Source organism: Procambarus clarkii, chromosome 29 (genome assembly GCF_040958095.1).
Source record: "Procambarus clarkii isolate CNS0578487 chromosome 29, FALCON_Pclarkii_2.0, whole genome shotgun sequence".
NCBI lineage: Eukaryota > Metazoa > Arthropoda > Malacostraca > Decapoda > Cambaridae > Procambarus > Procambarus clarkii.
In genome coordinates, this window is record NC_091178.1 from 24,369,043 (window position 1) to 24,387,082 (window position 18,040).

The 18,040-nt window shown below is 45.3% G+C and overlaps 1 protein-coding gene across 3 annotated transcripts in view; it reads right to left on the bottom strand.

Moving 5' to 3' along the window:
• Nucleotides 1-738: 738 nt before the first annotated feature.
• The window catches only part of LOC138369816 (uncharacterized), a 54,825-nt gene continuing 37,523 nt past the window's right edge, over nucleotides 739-18,040 (bottom strand). For all 3 annotated transcript variants that reach the window (XM_069333559.1, XM_069333560.1, XM_069333561.1), the window contains exon 5: nucleotides 739-2,661. In XM_069333559.1, the coding sequence (XP_069189660.1) occupies nucleotides 2,531-2,661 (131 nt within the window). In that variant the 3' untranslated portion in view covers nucleotides 739-2,530. The remainder of the gene's footprint in view (nucleotides 2,662-18,040) is intronic.

Genomic DNA, 18,040 nt, shown 5'->3' on the forward strand with positions numbered 1-18,040 from the left:
TCCTAATACCACATCTCTCTGCAATCTCTCTAAACAGTTCCTGTGCACATCCCTCCAAGTCTTAAGGTTTTCCCAGAAACTACAAACATTTCCACCTTATCCATCTTGTCCTGGGAGTTTTCTAAAAGAGAGAGAAATAACTCAACCTGCAGTTACATGTGCTTATAACAGTTCCCCACTCACAAACACAGGTTATGGGTATGACACCTCACCTTTCGGAAATAGGCTATGGGTGTGATCGTTCACCTCCCGCACACAGGCGCCCAATTTTATCAGGACCCCTTGAAATATCTCTCACAGGTGCCACCCAAGGTCACCCTGGGTTTTCACCTCGTCAGGGAGCAGCCGATAAAATAAAACAAAAAACTACTACTACTCTCTAAACTTTCCACCACCTCTTACCAGCACCTGCGGAGCACACACTGGAGAGTCATCCGGCAATGAACTTAAATATGGAGAAGGAGCTTAACGTCATACTGATGGGGATTCGGCTCAGAACTGGCCCTATTGTCAAGAATACTCACTCTGAGGAACTATGACCTACCTTCTCTCTCTCCTAGTCTTAAAGTGACCTCCTTCTAGTTCGCCTATTTGTTTTTTGTATGCTGTTGTTTGGCCAGCAATTATTTGCCTCTCCTTCCCCTTAGAAATTTTCACCAGGACAAGGGCAAACACGGTTGTCTATCTAACAAACATTTATTACAAATAATAAAGAATAAAAACAATAATATAGTAACATCAGGTAATGGTTCTTCAACTTAGCATCACGAGTGAATAATATCAGTGCTCAAAAAATCGTATCTACTAGGCTGCTGTTTGATCCACTCCAGTAACCTACTGTGCATCAGTTACCTAGCCGTCTGGGCTAACCTTCATACATGTAATTTAACAAGACCAAATAAATATCAACGCCCTCATCTTGCATTGCATCAGAAATACTACATAAATCCATCCACCTCTCAAACAAATAATGATGCCCACACAACTCTTTGTATCACGTCCAAAAGATAAGCCACTCTCGTTACATATCAAGTCTCCTCAATGGTGATTGATCTTCCTGAGAATCACTACTGGCCCATCCATCAGAGGGTCCTCAAATTAAGTATGTCCTCTTGCAGCTTCTATATCACTGCTACACCAACGAATGACGACTCCCGTCCACTAAGCACCACTGCTACGTCAACTCTGGACGCACCACGGCCATAACACATGAATGTCCACCATACACGAACGTCCATCGTACATAAACCTGTAATTCCATTAACACACAAATAATAACATATCTCCTATCAAAACACAACATTTATCTAAACAAATTTTGCACTACAATGTCCTATTATGAACGCCGGTCTGTACTGCGGGAGGTACTCTCCTGCATGGATGAGTCCTCCCCGAAAGTCTCCGTCCGCCTGGGTTTCTCCCAGCTCAGTCAGGCACTCACCCCGGCTGCAATAGTGCACGTCGCTCCTACCTTCATAATATCAACTCACTTCACTCATTATATCATCTCTTTATTTGCACAAACTATCTAATCTACATGCATAAACACTATATAAGATCGCTGAGCACACGATCTTACAAGATCGTGTGCAACTAATGCAACAAGCATTACAAACAGTAATAGGTCAAAACTCTACTTTATTCTCCCTTTCATTATCCCACAGTGCATGTGCAAATATCATCCATAAAATATAAATTTTATAAATTTTCTCATAAAAACTCAAATTTTAATTTTACAATCAAACTTTTACCTATTACTTCTCTTAACCATCAGGAATACAATCCTTCCTAAATTTTGCTATTTTCTTTCACTCATCTTCTGGTAAAATTTACTCCATTTCATATTACATCACAAAACACAGGAGAGTTAGGGAGAGACATGATCACCACCTACAAAATTTTCAGGAGAATTGACAGGGTGGACAAAGACAGACTAACGAGACTTGGGTGGAATACGAACAAGGGGACACAGGTGAAAAATGCGTCCCCAAATGAGCCAGAGGCACTAGAAATAATTTTTTCAGTGTCAGAGTAGTTAGTAAATAGAATGCGTTTGACAGTTATATGGTGGAAGCTGACTTCATACACAGTTTCAAATGTAGATATGATAGAGCCCAATAGGCTGAGGAATCTGTACACCAATTGATTGACAGTTTTGATGTTGGTCTATAGATCGCTGAAGCTCATCCCCTGCAAGCACAACTAGGCGAGCAATTTTCACCATTTTCTTTTATCAATATACAGCATTAAATTAGTACATTAAACCTTTCATCATTATCTATTTGTAACTTCGAACCTATATTATGCCCTGTTTTAGTGGCAATAAATTTTAGGATGACGAATCTTCAGTTCAATCCCCAATCTCCAATGCCAAGCTATTTATGCATCATTTTCCAACAATTTGATATAGATAGGCACATATTAGGAAGTATATTTTCTGTAATTTAAAACATGTGTCATTATCACATTACAGACCTTAATATTGATATCAGTGACAAGGAAATGAGAAAGATATAAGAGAATACAACAACTATGGTAAACAGCAGAGCATCACGATCTCATTGAAGCAGGTGTTGTCGTACTGTCCAAGTGACTCGTGCAATATCTGCACCCCGCACAGGACCATCCCAGGCACACAGGAAGTCCAGTTGCTCCAAGTCCCTGCCAAAGACACCAAGACCATCAGCACACTACCTCTAGGAACTATCATAAAGAAACATGTGTTATTTAAAATATTTGAACATTTTTCACCAGGATATCAAAACCAAGCATAAATCTTTTGCCTCTCAGTTCTAAGAATCACATAATTGGTTATTTTCCTTATAACTGTAGCGCCCTGGTAAACTCAAATATGACATCTTTTTCTATACTTTCTTTCTATATATCTCACACTTGATAACATCTAGGATTGCTCTCTATGTTATCTTCTGTATTGTTTGTGCAGAGATAAAGCCTGTATTATCTTCATAAGGTCGCCAAAAAAAGGCCAATTTGTCCTTTTTTGTGTGATTTATAGGTTATTTTAAGGAATTAGTGTTTAAATAAATCCAAAACACAGACATGAAACGCATTTAAAATTTGATGTGTTGTAATTACTTACTTGCTTCAAAACTGGTGAGTGATCCAACGTTTAACAGTACCACAAAAATCTCACATCTAAAGGAAGTTGCTGGTATTTTCCTGCAAAACCTCTAACCAGCGGAACTAATCCCACGAATTTATCATTCCAGTAATCAGCTCACTCCCGGCCCAAGGTTCATTGAAAGGTTCATATAATATTCTCATAATCAAATGGCACCGGGCATGATTACCGTGCAAGATGTAGGCGTTTGGGCGATTTTTTTTTTTTTTTTTGCATATCTCTCCTTTTTGTTGAGCACTACTGGAGCTCCGTGAAGCATTCATTGGTCACTTGGCTGGGTGGTATAGTGATTCCTGTGCACTAAAGTCAGTAATCTGTGGCATGGGTCGCTTTGATAGCTGTGGTGAAGGTCACTTTCATTGTTGGTCTGCGGTTAACTTTGGCGTTGGAGATGATCTTGTTTGATATCTCTGTCAGCATCGGGATCTGGTCGTTGATGATGGCGAGGATGTCGCCGCGGTCGGTGATCCATGTACTAATATTCCTGGCGAACACGGTTCTGTTCGCCTGGTAGCGTTATGGTGGCATGAGGGTGAGGCCGGCATTTTGCAAGGCTGTCGTGGTGGTGGTGGTGAATATCTTCTCAAGGTCCGAATCACCGGAGAAGAGCAGGTGCACACTCAATTGTCTCCAGGATGTCGGCCCGTGAGACGTTGGCATTCGGCCGGTGAGACGTTGGCAGCGGCGGAGATTTGTGCTAAGATCTCGGCAGTGGAGAGAACAGAGGTGAGGCGAAAGCAAATCTTAACCCTATGCAACATGGTACAGGTGGAACCTGGACCATAGAAGTTTTGGGTCGGCAGAAAGGATACTGTACCACCCACTCTACAGAACGTCGTGGTTTTCGATGTCTAGTGGAGTGGTTCGAGGTTGCTAGTATATGTGTCCATGAGGGTTGCAGAATGTCTCCCTCAATTCAATCTCCCTCTTGTATGTCGCCAACCTTCTCTATGCTTTCTACTGCTTACTTTAATACCATTTAAAAAGGCTGAAGTTCAAGTTGTTTGAGCGTATATTCTTTTATTGGATACTAGCTGTACCTGCCCATACGTCGCTGAGCAACAGCAACCCTCCCCTGTCAACCATCCTCCCCCACCATTCGCCCAATCCCCCATCCCCTCATCCTCCCATCCATTCCCCCCTTCCCCGTCCCTTCGTCCTCCCCTACCCTCCTTCCCCACCCTTTTGCACTCCCCACCATCCATCACTCCCGTCCCCTTGTACTCCCCACCAGTCCCCCATTCCCCGTCTCCTCGTCTTCCCAACCATTCCTCACTACCCCGTCCCCTCGTCCCCCCAACCATTCCCCACTCCTCCGTCCCCTCATCCTCCTAACCATTCTCCACTCCACCGTCCCCTCGTCCTCCTCACCATCTCCCACTTTTCCATCCCCTCATCCTCCCTACCATTCACCCCTCCCCTCGTCATCCCCACCATCTCCCACTCCCCTGTTCCTTTGTCCTCCCCACCATTCTTCATTCCCCTGTCCCCCACCAACCACAACTCCCCCGTCGCCTCGTCATCCCCACCATCACCCCCTCCCCTGTTTCCTTGTCTTCCCCACCATCCTTTCCCCTCATCCCTCATCCTCCCAATAATTTCTCACTCCCTTCTTGAGGTTATCTTGAGATGATTTCGGGCTTTTTAGTGTCCCCGCGGCCCGGTCCTCAACCAGGCCTGCACCCCCAAGAAGCAGCCCGTGACAGCTGACTAACACCCAGGTACCAATTTTACTGCTAGGTAGCAGGGGGCATAGGGTGAAAGAAACTCTGCCCACTGTTTCTCGCCGGCGCCTGGGATCGAACCCAGGACCACAGGATCACAAGTCCAGCGTGCTGTCTGCTCTGTGGGAACCGACCTGTGAGATTTATATATATTTAATTTATATGAATTTATATAGAATTTATATTTACGTTAATTTATATATTTCGATAGCAATTTGTATGATGTTAATTAAGTGGACTGTATTTCTGCAATAATCTCACAAATCGATCCACTGCACATTAGGGGGGGGGGGTTATATTGAATTTATATATATGCAGCCAATCAACTACATATTAGTGTACATTGAAGAGGTTCCTTATCTTATTTGTACAGCAGGCCTTAGTCCACCAGGTATAACTAGGATGTAGACACCAAATTTTCCTCGTGTGAGGTAGCTTCCATCACCCTGGTAACTGATACACAAAGCATGCTTCCTCGTCTTGACCTGTCAAAAGGGCGCTAGCTATAAAGCCAGAATCCTAATATATGACAGCCATATCAGAGAAAACACTATACAATGAACCATAAAGACCAAGGCTTAATTACCTTGAGTCGATCATTTGTGATCTCACTGGCTCACCCAATATCTACCCAACATTAATGGCCATAAATGAATAGATAAACGGGTTTCGGAAAGACACCTCCCTTGTATTTGCTGACAGCGTGTCGATGATGGAAGACCACTACTCTGATCTTCGTCACACTTCGTCCAAGAGAATTTATAGTAGTTACTAGCTCCAACGACTCTGGTCTTAAACAACAATAACAATGGCTGACCACTCCCTCCTCACTGACGCTACTGGCCTACATTGTCCATATATCAGAAAGTGATAGAAGGGTCACATTTACTCTATTTTAATACTGATAATTAAGTTAATTTATATGAGATGTTTTTATGATGTAAAAGTCCAAAGACTAATGTATTTAAGAATAATTCCCACCATAATAGGTGGTGAATTTATAATAGTATGTGGTAATGATATCCCATTTTCTATAGACGGAAAGTTCCACTACAAGTTACATTTTCTATGGGTAACTTATGTATACAATGGCAGCAATATTATCTGCCTGTATGTAATATTATTAAATTGTGTCAGATTTTCCGACATGCTCGGCCGACCGGCTCCCTCGTCCAATGCATTTCCAAATGATCTGATGTTCCCATCAGAAAATTGGGAACATCAAATAATCTGAAGTTCTCATCACTGATTTTTAAGAAAAACAAAATCTAGGTGAAGTTTCAAATTTGTTGCAGCATGATTAGAGTTAAAAATTAAGTTTTAACATAAATGAGAAAATCGCAGATGCAGTGTTAACATAGGTAGGGGTCTAATCTTGCAAAGGACATGAGAGTAACTTGATATGAGCTGACCAACAGACTTCGGAATTATGTGTATGAAATTAATATCTATTATTATATTTGTCCTTAATCTCCATTGATTATTATACATATCTTGTTTCCAACTTCAATAAAATTTATCGTATTTTCTTTGTTAGTCATCACCAATTTTTGGGGATGTGGAAAAATTTCTACATCAGATATACACACTCTAATATAACAACCATAAAATGTTAATTTACATTAGTTAGTCATAATAGGATTACGGAGATTGGGAAAGGCAACTACAATCAGCTTGTCACAAATATCATCTAACTAATGTTACAATATATAATACACCAGTCTAAGAGCTGGTAACCCAGGAAAATTCATTATACTATTTAATTAATTATCTCAATTATACATCCAATAACAATATGAGATTTTACAAAACCCTCCTTACTCTTCTCGATAAATTTGTCACCTGAAAGTGCTGAGGAGGAAGGAGGAAGACTGTGTAAAAAAAGGGCAGCTATGAGTGTTGTGTTAAGTGTGATTGACTGGGGAGTTGAAATATTACGAGGTTGTTGACATATCACGAGGACTAAACGCCATGTCTTGTTAGTTTATGGCCATATAACTCTCAGATGGTTAGTAGGTTAAGCAGCATGAAAACAACACCGCAAGGGTAAGACTCATTATTATAACAACCCAAATTTCGTTTGTTACACCTGTACTTTACATGTTATTGTCAGTTTTTATGGTATAACTTGTTGGCAGGTAAAGTGTGACCCACGAGACATCAGTTGAGCTGGACCACCAGGTCCACCCGATGCCATTAAACCTGTCCACCAGGAACACACTTAAGAGCGTTCCAAGGATGTCTGATGTTGGAGGATCAGCTCTCACACTACTTAAACAGCTGAGGTCATTTAAAATGTTCTTTATAGTAGAGTACCTGGTTGATGGGGTTCTGGGAGTTCGTCTACTCCCCAAGCCCGGCCCGAGGCCAGGCTCGACTTGTGAGAGTTTGGTCCACCAGGCTGTTGCTTGGAGCGGCCCGCAGGCCCACATACCCACCACAGCCCGGTTGGTCCGGCACTCCTTGGAGGAATAAATCTAGTTTCCTCTTGAAAATGTCCACGGTTGTTCCGGCAATATTTCTTATGCTTGCTGGGAGGACGTTGAACAACCGCGGACCTCTGATGTTTATACAGTGTTCTCTGATTGTGCCTATGGCACCTCTGCTCTTCATTGGTACTATTCTACATTTTCTTCCATGTCGTTCACTCCAGTACGTTGTTATTTTACTGTGTAGATTTGGTACTTGGCCCTCCAGTATCTTCCAGGTGTATATTATTTGATATCTCTCTCGTCTTCTTTCTAGTGAGTACATTTGGAGGGCTTTGAGACGATCCCAATAATTTAGGTGCTTTATTGCGTCTATGCGTGCCGTATATGTTCTCTGTATTCCCTCTATTTCAGCAATCTCTCCTGCTTTGAAGGGGGAAGTGAGTACTGAGCAGTACTCAAGACGGGACAACACAAGTAAATTTACATCTTAGCTAAATTCTACCAAATGTAAATGTGTAAAAAAATGTGCTAAGGGAAGTTACTAGAGAAAATAAATTATAAAATACAGACCACTTAGAAGTAATAAATTCAATCCCTTAAAATAATAATGAAATAAATCACCGTTATGTTTTTCCACATATTTTATGGTTCATCGAACCGGGATAGTCTAGAGAGTTAGACTATTATTACATTTAAAGAATCAGTGCAATAATATATTAAACACACATCGCCAGTCACAGACTGGTCGGTAAGTAAGTAAGTAATTATCAAAAGAAGGCACCAAACCGGAAAGGCTATGTAGCACCATCAAATACGCAAAATAATCAGAGGGCGCTAAATATCACCAAGGATGCCAATACGAGAACAAAAACGCATAAGGCGAACGATATCAAAAGTATCCGAGTCACCAAGAATTCTATCGAGGGACAGGTGACCGCGAGGGGCGGTCGGAAAGCAAGACACACGCTCGTCCTGGAAGTCAGGACATTCAAGAAGGACATGCACGACCGTAAGAGGGACAATGCAACTAGGACAATAAGGAGCAGGGCGGCGCTCCATCAAGTGACCATGGGTTAAGCGAGTATGGCCAATACGCAACCTCGCCAGAGCTGTTTCCCACCGCCGGTTACGGTGGAAGGAGGACGGCCACGAGGAAACACAACATTTAAGAGTACGTAGCTTGTTACCAGTAACAGACAACCAAGAAGCCTGCCAACGGGTAAGGACTGAGGAATGGATAACCGGGTAAAAGTCGGAATACGGAATGCCTTTACGAGAGATGGGACAAGAGCGGACAGCTTCCTTAGCGGCAGCATCCGCACGCTCATTTAAAGACACGCCAATATGGCTGGGAACCCAACAAAACTCAACCGACTTAAATTTACTGTGAACGAGAAACAGCCAATGCTGGATCTCGACAACTACTGGTTGAACTGGATTAAAGCACCCGAGAGCCATGAGGGCACTACGAGAGTCAACAACAACCACAAAGGAAGACTGACAACGAGAAAGCAGGAGACGAAGAGCATAGAGAACAGCATAAAGTTCCGCTGTAAAGATGCTAGTCTCCGGAGGCAAGCGACACATATAAGTGCGATCAGGAAAAACAACAGAGTAGCCAACACCGTCCGCTGACTTAGACCCATCGGTGAAGACAGAAACGGAGCGGGAGTGAGAAGAAAAGTGCTCAAGGAAAAGGCGTTTTAGAACCGTAGGAGGGGTAAAAGCTTTAGTGATACGAGTCAAGGATGTACAAAACCGCGGAAGAGGGACCCTCCACGGGGGCAAAGAAGGAACAACACGAGGAGAAACACCAGAAATACGAACGGAAAGAGAATCCTGTAGGCGAGATAACCGGACAGAAAGAGGGAGGTGGTGAAGAGGAACAGGAACCGCAGGAGGGGTAAAAGTTAAAGCACGACAGAGGCGAGAGGAAGGATGTTGCAAGGACCGCGCAAGATAGCGAAGACAGTAGCGATCACGGCGGTCCTGGAGAGACAGGAAGCCAGTGTCAACATACAAGCTAAGGACGGGAGTCGAACGAAAGGCACCAGAACTGAGGCGCAACCCAGTATGGTGCAAAGCATCAAGACGGCGAAGAGTAGAAGGAGAAGCAGACGAGTAAGCAGGGCAACCATAATCGAGCTTAGACAGGACGAGAGAGGAATGTAAAGCAAGGAGAGCGCGCCTATCTGCCCCCCAAGAAGTATGGGACAAGACCCGAAGGAGGGTAAGGGCCTTAGAGCACTCAACACGGAGGTAAGAGATATGGGGAGACCAAGACAAACGAGTGTCAAGGAATAACCCCAAAAGCTTCGCGGAATCTTTGTATTCAAGGGGATGACCATAAAGTGACAAAGAGGGACGAAGAACAACCCGTTTCCGCGTAAAAGTCATGACACAAGTCTTAGAAGTAGAGAACTTGAAGCCATGACCCGTGGCCCAAGACGACACGGCATCAATTGCAAGTTGAAGCCGGCGTTGAAGGAGAGGCGAATCATCACCCTGACAACAAAGGGTAAGATCATCGACATAGAGAGCGGAGAAGACACCAGAAGGAAGAGAGGAAAGAAGACCATTGAGGGCAACCAGAAAAAGAGTAGTGCTCAGAACACTACCCTGGGGCACACCTTCGTATTGCTGAAAAGAGGGAGACAGAGCGGTACCAAGGCGCACCCGAAAGGAACGACGAGAGAGGAAGCTGCGGAGAAAGAGAGGGAGATGACCACGAAGGCCAAAAGAATGAAGTTGAGATAGGATATGATAACGCCAAGTGGTGTCGTAAGCCTTTTCTAGGTCAAAAAGGACGGCAACAACGGAGGTCTTCGCAGCAAAAGCAGTACGAATATAGACCTCCAAGGTCACCAGGACATCTGTCGTGCTGCGGCACTTGCGGAAACCAAATTGAGAAGGGGAGAGGAGGTGATGGTGTTCCAGGAACCACATCAGACGAACGTTAACCATACGTTCAAAGAGTTTGCAGACACAACTTGTGAGAGCAATAGGGCGAAAGTCCTTAGGGGAAGTACCCAGAGACCCCGGTTTGCGAACAGGGAGGACAACGGCATCGAGCCAGTCCTCAGGGACTGACGACGACTCCCAGATCCGATTATACAGACTCAGTAAATACTGAGACGTGCTCGGAGGGAGATGGCGAAGCATCTCATAATGAATACCATCGGAGCCCGCCGCCGTAGAACCGCAGAGGGCCAGGGCAGAACGAAGTTCAGAGAGAGAGAAGGGATCATTATAGGGAAGCTGAAGATGAGTGCAGAAATCTAAAGGACGAGACTCAAGGACAGGTTTACGAAGAAGGAAAGATTGGGGAAGATGAAGACCAGAGCTAACAGAAGAAAAGTGGGAACCCAGTTCGGAAGCGACCTGCAACGGGTCCGCCACAAGAGTATCATGGAGGCGAAGGACCGGTGAAACATCGGGAACGAACTTACCCGCTATCTTGCGGATACGCTTCCAGATCTGGGCCAGAGGGGTTTCGGACGTAATTGTCGAGACATAAGATGCCCAACATTCACGTTTAGCCGTACGGATGGCCCTACGGGCCACCGCACTCGCTTTCCGAAAGAAAAGGAAAGAATCGGTCGTCTGCCGACGGCGGTGCTTCTTCCAGGCTGCACGCTTACAGCGGACAGCCCGAGCACAGTCCGCATTCCACCAGGGAACGCACTTCCGTGGACCCCGAGAGGAAGAGCGAGGAATAGAGCGGAGGGCAGCGTCGAAGACAGTGTCATGAAAAAGGAGGAGAGCGCGAGAGAGGGGCAGAAGGGAGAGGTCAGAGAGAGTAGCACTGAGGGAAAATAGGGTCCAGTCCGCCTTAGCAAACTGCCACCTAGGGAAAGAGAGGGAAGGGCGAAAAGAGAAAAAGGAAACAAGGATGGGGAAATGATCACTTCCATGGAGGTCATCAAGAACCTGCCACGTGAAATCTAAGTAAAGAGAAGAAGAGCAGAGAGAAAGATCAAGACAAGAAAGGGTGCGAGTTCGAGAGTCCAAATGAGTGGGCTCACCAGAATTCAGAAGAGACAGGGAAGAAGAGAGGAGAAACGGCTCAAGGAGGCGACCCCGGGTATTCGTCAGAACGTCACCCCAAAGAGAATGACGACAATTGAAGTCACCCAGCAGGAGCACAGGCTCCGGCAAGGAGTCTAGGAGGTGTTTCAAATCAGGAAGAGAGAGCGGGACACTCGGGGGGAGATAAATGGAACAAACTGTGTACCATTTCCCCACAAAGATACGAGCAGCAGAACAATGGAGAGGCGAAGGAAAAAGTAAAGGAACAAAGGGAACATCTGCACGAATCAAGAGAGCAGAAGAATTAGAAGCCCCAGCAATGGCTGGGGGGGGGGGGAGAGAAAGGAATAGCCACGAAAACGACCAGGACGAGCACCAAGCATTGGCTCCTGGAGACAGACACAAAGGGGCGAAAACCGCGAAATCAGAAGTTGGAGTTCGAGGAAATTGGCGTAATAACCTCGAACGTTCCATTGAAGAATGGACAACGACGGGAAGAGAAAGGACAAAAACAGAGAACAAGGAAGAAACAAAGGCGAAAGAGCAACAGAGCACGTTAAAGAATATCAGGGTCGGGATCAGGGTCAGCAAAGTCAGGGTTAGGGGGCATGGGTAAACTGAGCAAAGACGGAGGGAAGGAAACGGGAGAACAGATCAGAGGTGGGCGGGCGGGGTTCGGAGGAGGAGGAGGAAGAGGAGGAGACAACGGAGAGGAGCAGTCAAGGACACCAGTAGGAAGAGGGGGAGTAGGAAGAGGGGGAGTAGAAAGAGGGGGAGTAGAAAGAGGGGAGCGCACCCCAGCAAGAGCAGCAACCGAAAGGGAAGCAGGGGCCAAAGAAACCTCCATAGCAGGAACAGGGGGCGCAACCACTGAAACGGGAGGGGAAGGAGCAACAGAGCCAGAAGTAGGAGCTAAGGAAGAAAGCGAAGCCTTCTTACCCGCCGGGGAAGAGGAAGGAGAGGAGCCAGGCTTACGCTTCTGACTTAAAGAGACAGGTGTCCCAGCAACTACGTACCGGGCAACGGATTCCAGTGTCTCAACAGGAGAAGCCGAACGAGAGCACACACGACGGCCGTTAGGAGAGCGATGGACATCCGCCTGCACCGACAGGCGGCGGGGAGAGCCGATAGATGGAGGAAGAGGATGGGAAGGAGGATCGGAGGGGGACGAGGAAGAAGACACAGGAGACATGACAGACCGGGTTGAAAGAAGGGGAACCCCAGACAGAGGACCAGGAGGGGGACCCCTCGGGAAAGAACTCAAAGGAACAGAGGAGGGGGCAGTGGGCGTATCAGGGTCCAAGGCCCGGAAACGGTTGAGAGTCTGAGGAAGGGGGGAGGGACGAGGAGAGGAAGAGCGCAACACGCGAGCATAAGAGATGTTAGTATAAGGCGGGAGCCGGCGAACCTGGCGCCTCGCCTCAGGAAAAGACAAACGCTCCCGGTGCTTCAGGTTAAGGACGGCCGCCTCAAGCTTGTAATGGACACAGGCACGGGAGAACGTAGGATGGGCCTCACCGCAGTTGAGGCAGCGAGCTTGGGGAGAAGTGCACTCCGACTTAGAGTGACCTTCACTCCCACACAAAGGACAGAGAGAGACAGTCCCAGAGCAGCGGAGGGCACCATGCCCAAACCTCCAGCACTTATTACAAAGTCGAGGAGAAGGAATATACTCCTGGACAGAGCACCTAGCACCAGCAAGAATGACAGAGGATGGAAGGGTCCTACCATCAAAGGTGATCTTCACAACGCGAAGGGGTTGATGGCGACGACCACGAGGGGGACGAGTAAACGAGTCAACCTGGAGGACAGAATGGCCTTGGGCATCAAGGATATGCCGAATATCATCGTGGCAATCCTGCAGATTCCGAACACCGGTTGCAACATGGGGTGGGAGGAGAATAGTGCCAACACTGGAATTCATCTGAACGTTCTTGGAGACCCGAACAGGGATCTCGCCAAGGCAAGATAAGGCAGCCAAGCGGGACGCCGCATCCTGAGAAGGAGCAGCAACGACACGTGTACCGAGACGAGTGGGGTTGAAAGTAACACACGCATCCACGGAATCTACAAGATGCCGATGGAGGGAGAAATCGTCAGGAGGCGCAGAATCAAAAGGGAGGAGATCAAAGTATTTGGCCCATGAAGCAGGACCAAACAAGGCCTGATACGCATCAGCACGGGAAGGAATCGAGCGAGTGCGGTTGGGGCGCGAACGGCGTTGAGAACCCCTAGAGAGAGAGGGGTCAAAAGGCGCAGTAGTCACAACGAAAGACTTAGCCACACCAGGGGACGAAGTGGTCACCACCGGGGGCTGGAGGCTCGACCCAACCTCAGAGGAGGGAGGGGAGCTGGGGGAAGAAGTCAGGACGGTCAAAGGAGGAGCAAGGTCGGGGCCCAACGCAGCGGGAGCTACAGAGCCTGGTCTTCCAATACAGGCCGACTCGGGGGCTTGGTCGCCCACCCCACGAGCCTGAGAGGGTACAACGGAAACATTCAACGACATAGAGACGAAAAGTGACAAATTCATCCACGAATGTGCCCCCATACCCACCATGGAGCCACAATTAGAGGCAGGACACCCAACAGGAAGCTATCGCTGATCACGCCGGGGCCCCCTAGGGGTGCGTCGTGAGTATACGCCCCACAAACGCCACCTTAAGAACCGTCAGTCCGTCGAGATCGGGTTCAGCGACGAAAGGGGGATTGACAATAAAAGGTTCCCCTCGCTCGAGACGTCGGGTACTACAGTTCTACGGGTGCAAGAGTATGCCTCCTCAAGCACCCGGGCGTCAAAATAGAAGAAGACCAAAGAAATAATCCAAAACAAGCAAAAGGTCGGCAGGAAACGACAAGCAGATAGGAGAAGAGGGGGGAGAAAAACGAAACATAAGGAAAAGGAAAAGCGATCCGGCACAATTGGAGAAGACAGCAGCAGGAGTGCAAGGCCAGAAAAGGACAGAGGACTGCCCAACGGAGCATCACACTCCGGCAGCCGTCCACCAAGCCCCCTCACGACGCCAACGGGCCGGAAGGGGAGGGGGAGACTGGTCGGTAGTCAAACAGTGGAGCTCATCCACCAAATTCATCGAGTGTTATATCTGCGGAGTTTAACGCATACATTAAATCCAACCAAATTGCGGCTACGCTTTCATGGAGTTTATCTACAGTAATTTGTGGTGTTTAATTTCGTGAAAGATCACTAATAAAATAATTAATTCTACCAAATAACACCAGAGGTTAACAAGAGGCTACCAACACCAATTGTTTACATAATTTATCTTGAGCAGAGATTTATTTAATTAATATATAAATTATAAACACAATTAATATATTGCACTGGTCTACTGCACTACATTATTCTATAGCTAGTTTTAGAGTAAGATAGCCATAGTCTAGAGTTTGTATTAAATATTGAACAACCTAGCACCATAATCTATTGTGATGACCCCCCCTTTTATAGGGGTGAACGATACTAGCACGAGATGTGTTGTATATCTTTAATATTTATCTATTTTTATATGTTTAACTGTAATTATTTCATTTTTGGGTGTTAATAAGTGTCTCTGTCCTAACTAAGGGTGACTTTGAAGAACTAACTTGAAATACTCCAACACTGACATTGATTATCACTCAAATAATTTGTGTGTATGATTAAACATATATATTACCTTTATGCGCCAACCTCCAAGGAAGTATGATTTGTAGCCTAGTGGCAAGATTACCCTAGGTGACCTAGTAGTGATAACCCTAGGCTTTCACTACTCAAAATTTTAAATTTTTCTATGAAAGATTATCCTTGTTATCTTCTTATAGAATCTATGGGATCATCTAAACTTAATTATTCAGTCAACATGGCTGATCCATAGAGAATAAAGTGTGTCTTAGCAGCAGAATAGGGTCACCTGACAAGACGGCTCAACAAATATGAGAATTTGTCACAAGAGTCTCCAGTTGATTTCATTCCCCTGGAAATCTATCTGTGGGTGGCCAATAACAAATTCGATCAAGTAAAAGGAAAGATCGAGTTATAAAGAGATGCGATCCATGCCAGTAACACTGACCATGATGATATGGATAAAATCATGGCAGAACTTGCAGTGTATGAGGATGTTACTCAGACTATGTTGAGTCTTTGGCTCAACTTACTAGATGCACATAAAGCAGCACAGTCTGCAATAGTGTCTTAATTCAGTACAGCACAGTCAGAGGACGATTACCTCCTCTAGACTTACCAACCTTTGCTGGACTGGACAAAGAAAATTGGAACACTTTTTGGATGTCTTTTAACACTCATGTTTATTCTAAGACATCCATACCAAAGGTGACAAATTTCTCATATCTTCAAATCCTCCTCAAAGGGGAAGCGAAGAAGGCTGAAGCTAATCTCTCCCTTGATGAGGACACTTATGATATAGTTAAAAAGTTGTTGAAGGACAACTACAACAAAGAACTAAGTATATCTAATCTTTTCTATCATTGATAGATTTAAATACCCTTAGCAATCGACCAGACTCCCTTCAATACTTTAGGTTCGAAGTGGAGTCACTTGTGAAAGCCCATAGCTCCAAAGTAAATGTGCAGACTTCCAAATAGTCACTAAAACTATTCATCCAGAGGAAACTTCCTCGGGATGTTATAGCAGAAATTTGCTCACATTATAAGACAGACATCCTATCTCTAGATGAAATATTTGAGAGATTGAGAATAACTGTCAATGGAATGAGAGATCATAGCAAATTTTAATCTGACACTGAAAAGTCATCCACTGATAATTCAGCGAGACCAACGAGTACGACATGCACTCTTACTAAACCTAAATCAACCACCTCCACTCCAAGGTGGAAATTTGGCAGTGTGGGCAAATATGTAGTGGGTCCCTCCAAGTCTACAGTTACTGTGTCACCCAAGGCAGTGACTCCCAAACGTTCTGTAGGCTGGATGGATGACGTGTCTATTCTGTAATGAAGAACATTCCATACACCACTGCACTAATTACACTGATTATACCACACTTGTAAAGCGACTCACAGAGTTGCATATATGCACCAGGTGCCTCAGGTCACATAACACTAATGCCTGTACAACCCAACTGTGCACTTGCAACAGGTGCAATAAAGGGAAGCACCATTCGGTACTGTGTGGGGATATAAAATTAAAGTCCCAAAGAACCAAGGTGGAGGAAGAGACTTCCACCTCCGACCAGTACTGTAACGTATGACAAGACATGAGTGTTCTATCAACAAAGGCTAAGAATAATTGCGACTTTGCCAACTGCCCAACTTACACAAAAAAATAAGAAGGGCCAAGGTCAACACCCACGGGATATTTAACCATGGGGTCCCAAAAAACATTTGTCACCCAAGAAGTGGCAGATAAATTCAATTTAAAACCCGTTTCACAGGCAAAACTAAATATATGAGTTCCTCACCAACACAAGACCCCAAGTCTACAAAGTGGTCCAACCATAAGTACGTTTTGGCGGTTATGCCCGACTTATCCAGACTATCATATTAGACAAAATCCCATCTAACCTATATATTCATGGTCTAGGGACAACAGCCAAATTCCTACAAGAAAAGGGAATTAAGTTGGCTGACAACAAAATAACATCTGATCACCTCTCCAGCATTGGATTCTTTGTAGGTGCAGATTATTATCATAAATTCACCCTTGGACAAACTAAAAGGCAGGGAATGAACATGTTATTATCTGTGGGAGACACTTTTCTCATTGGCTCAGTATTGAGTCTGAAGGAACCCACACCTGTAGACAACCAAGAAGTCAACCCAGTGATGGTTGCGTAACTAGGCAGAGAACAGTCACCACTTAAGTTCATAGACATGTCTGACGATGAGCTTTGATTTCCCAGTACATAAATTGTGGGATCTAGCCTCCTTAGGTAACATCCCTATAGAACCTAGTGCAGATGATGACTAGACATACAAACAATACATGGACTCAGTTGTCTACAGGGACAACCAATACTGGGTCAAGGTTACCATGGAAGCTGAATCATCCTCAACTACCAGTAAATCCTTTCAAGACAAAACCAATTAAGGTCTCAGGTATTTCACTTAAATAGTCAACATGAGAACCTGAAATTGTACATGACATAATACAACCAATTTATCGAAGTTGTAACCAATGATGACCCTAAGGAAGGATATTATTTGCCACATCATGCAGTAATGGCATATTCGGCCACTACCCCACTGAGGATGGTGTTTAACTGCAGTGCTAAGACCAAGCAGAATAGTGTCTCATTGAATGACAGCCTTCAAACTGGCCCTTTCTTGACACAAAGGCTGCACGAATTGTTGTTAAAGTTGCACATAGGGACTTGTACATACATGGCCAATATAAGCAAGACATTCTTTAGGGTAGGGAGCCAGTAGGCCGAGCGGACAACACACTGGATTTGTGATCCTGTGGTCCCGGGTTCGATCCCGGGCGCCGGCGAGAAACAATGGGCAGAGTTTCTTTCACCCTATGCCCCTGTTACCTAGCAGTAAAATAGGTACCTGGGTGTTAGTCAGCTGTCATGGGCTGCTTCCTGGGGGTAGAGGCTTGGTCGAGGACCGGGCTGCGGGGACTCTAAAAATTCTGAAATCATCTCAAGATAACTATAACCTCAAGATAGGCCTCCAAAAAGAGGACCGAAATTACACCAAGTTCCTATGGATAATGGAACCTAGTGATCCAAACAAGTG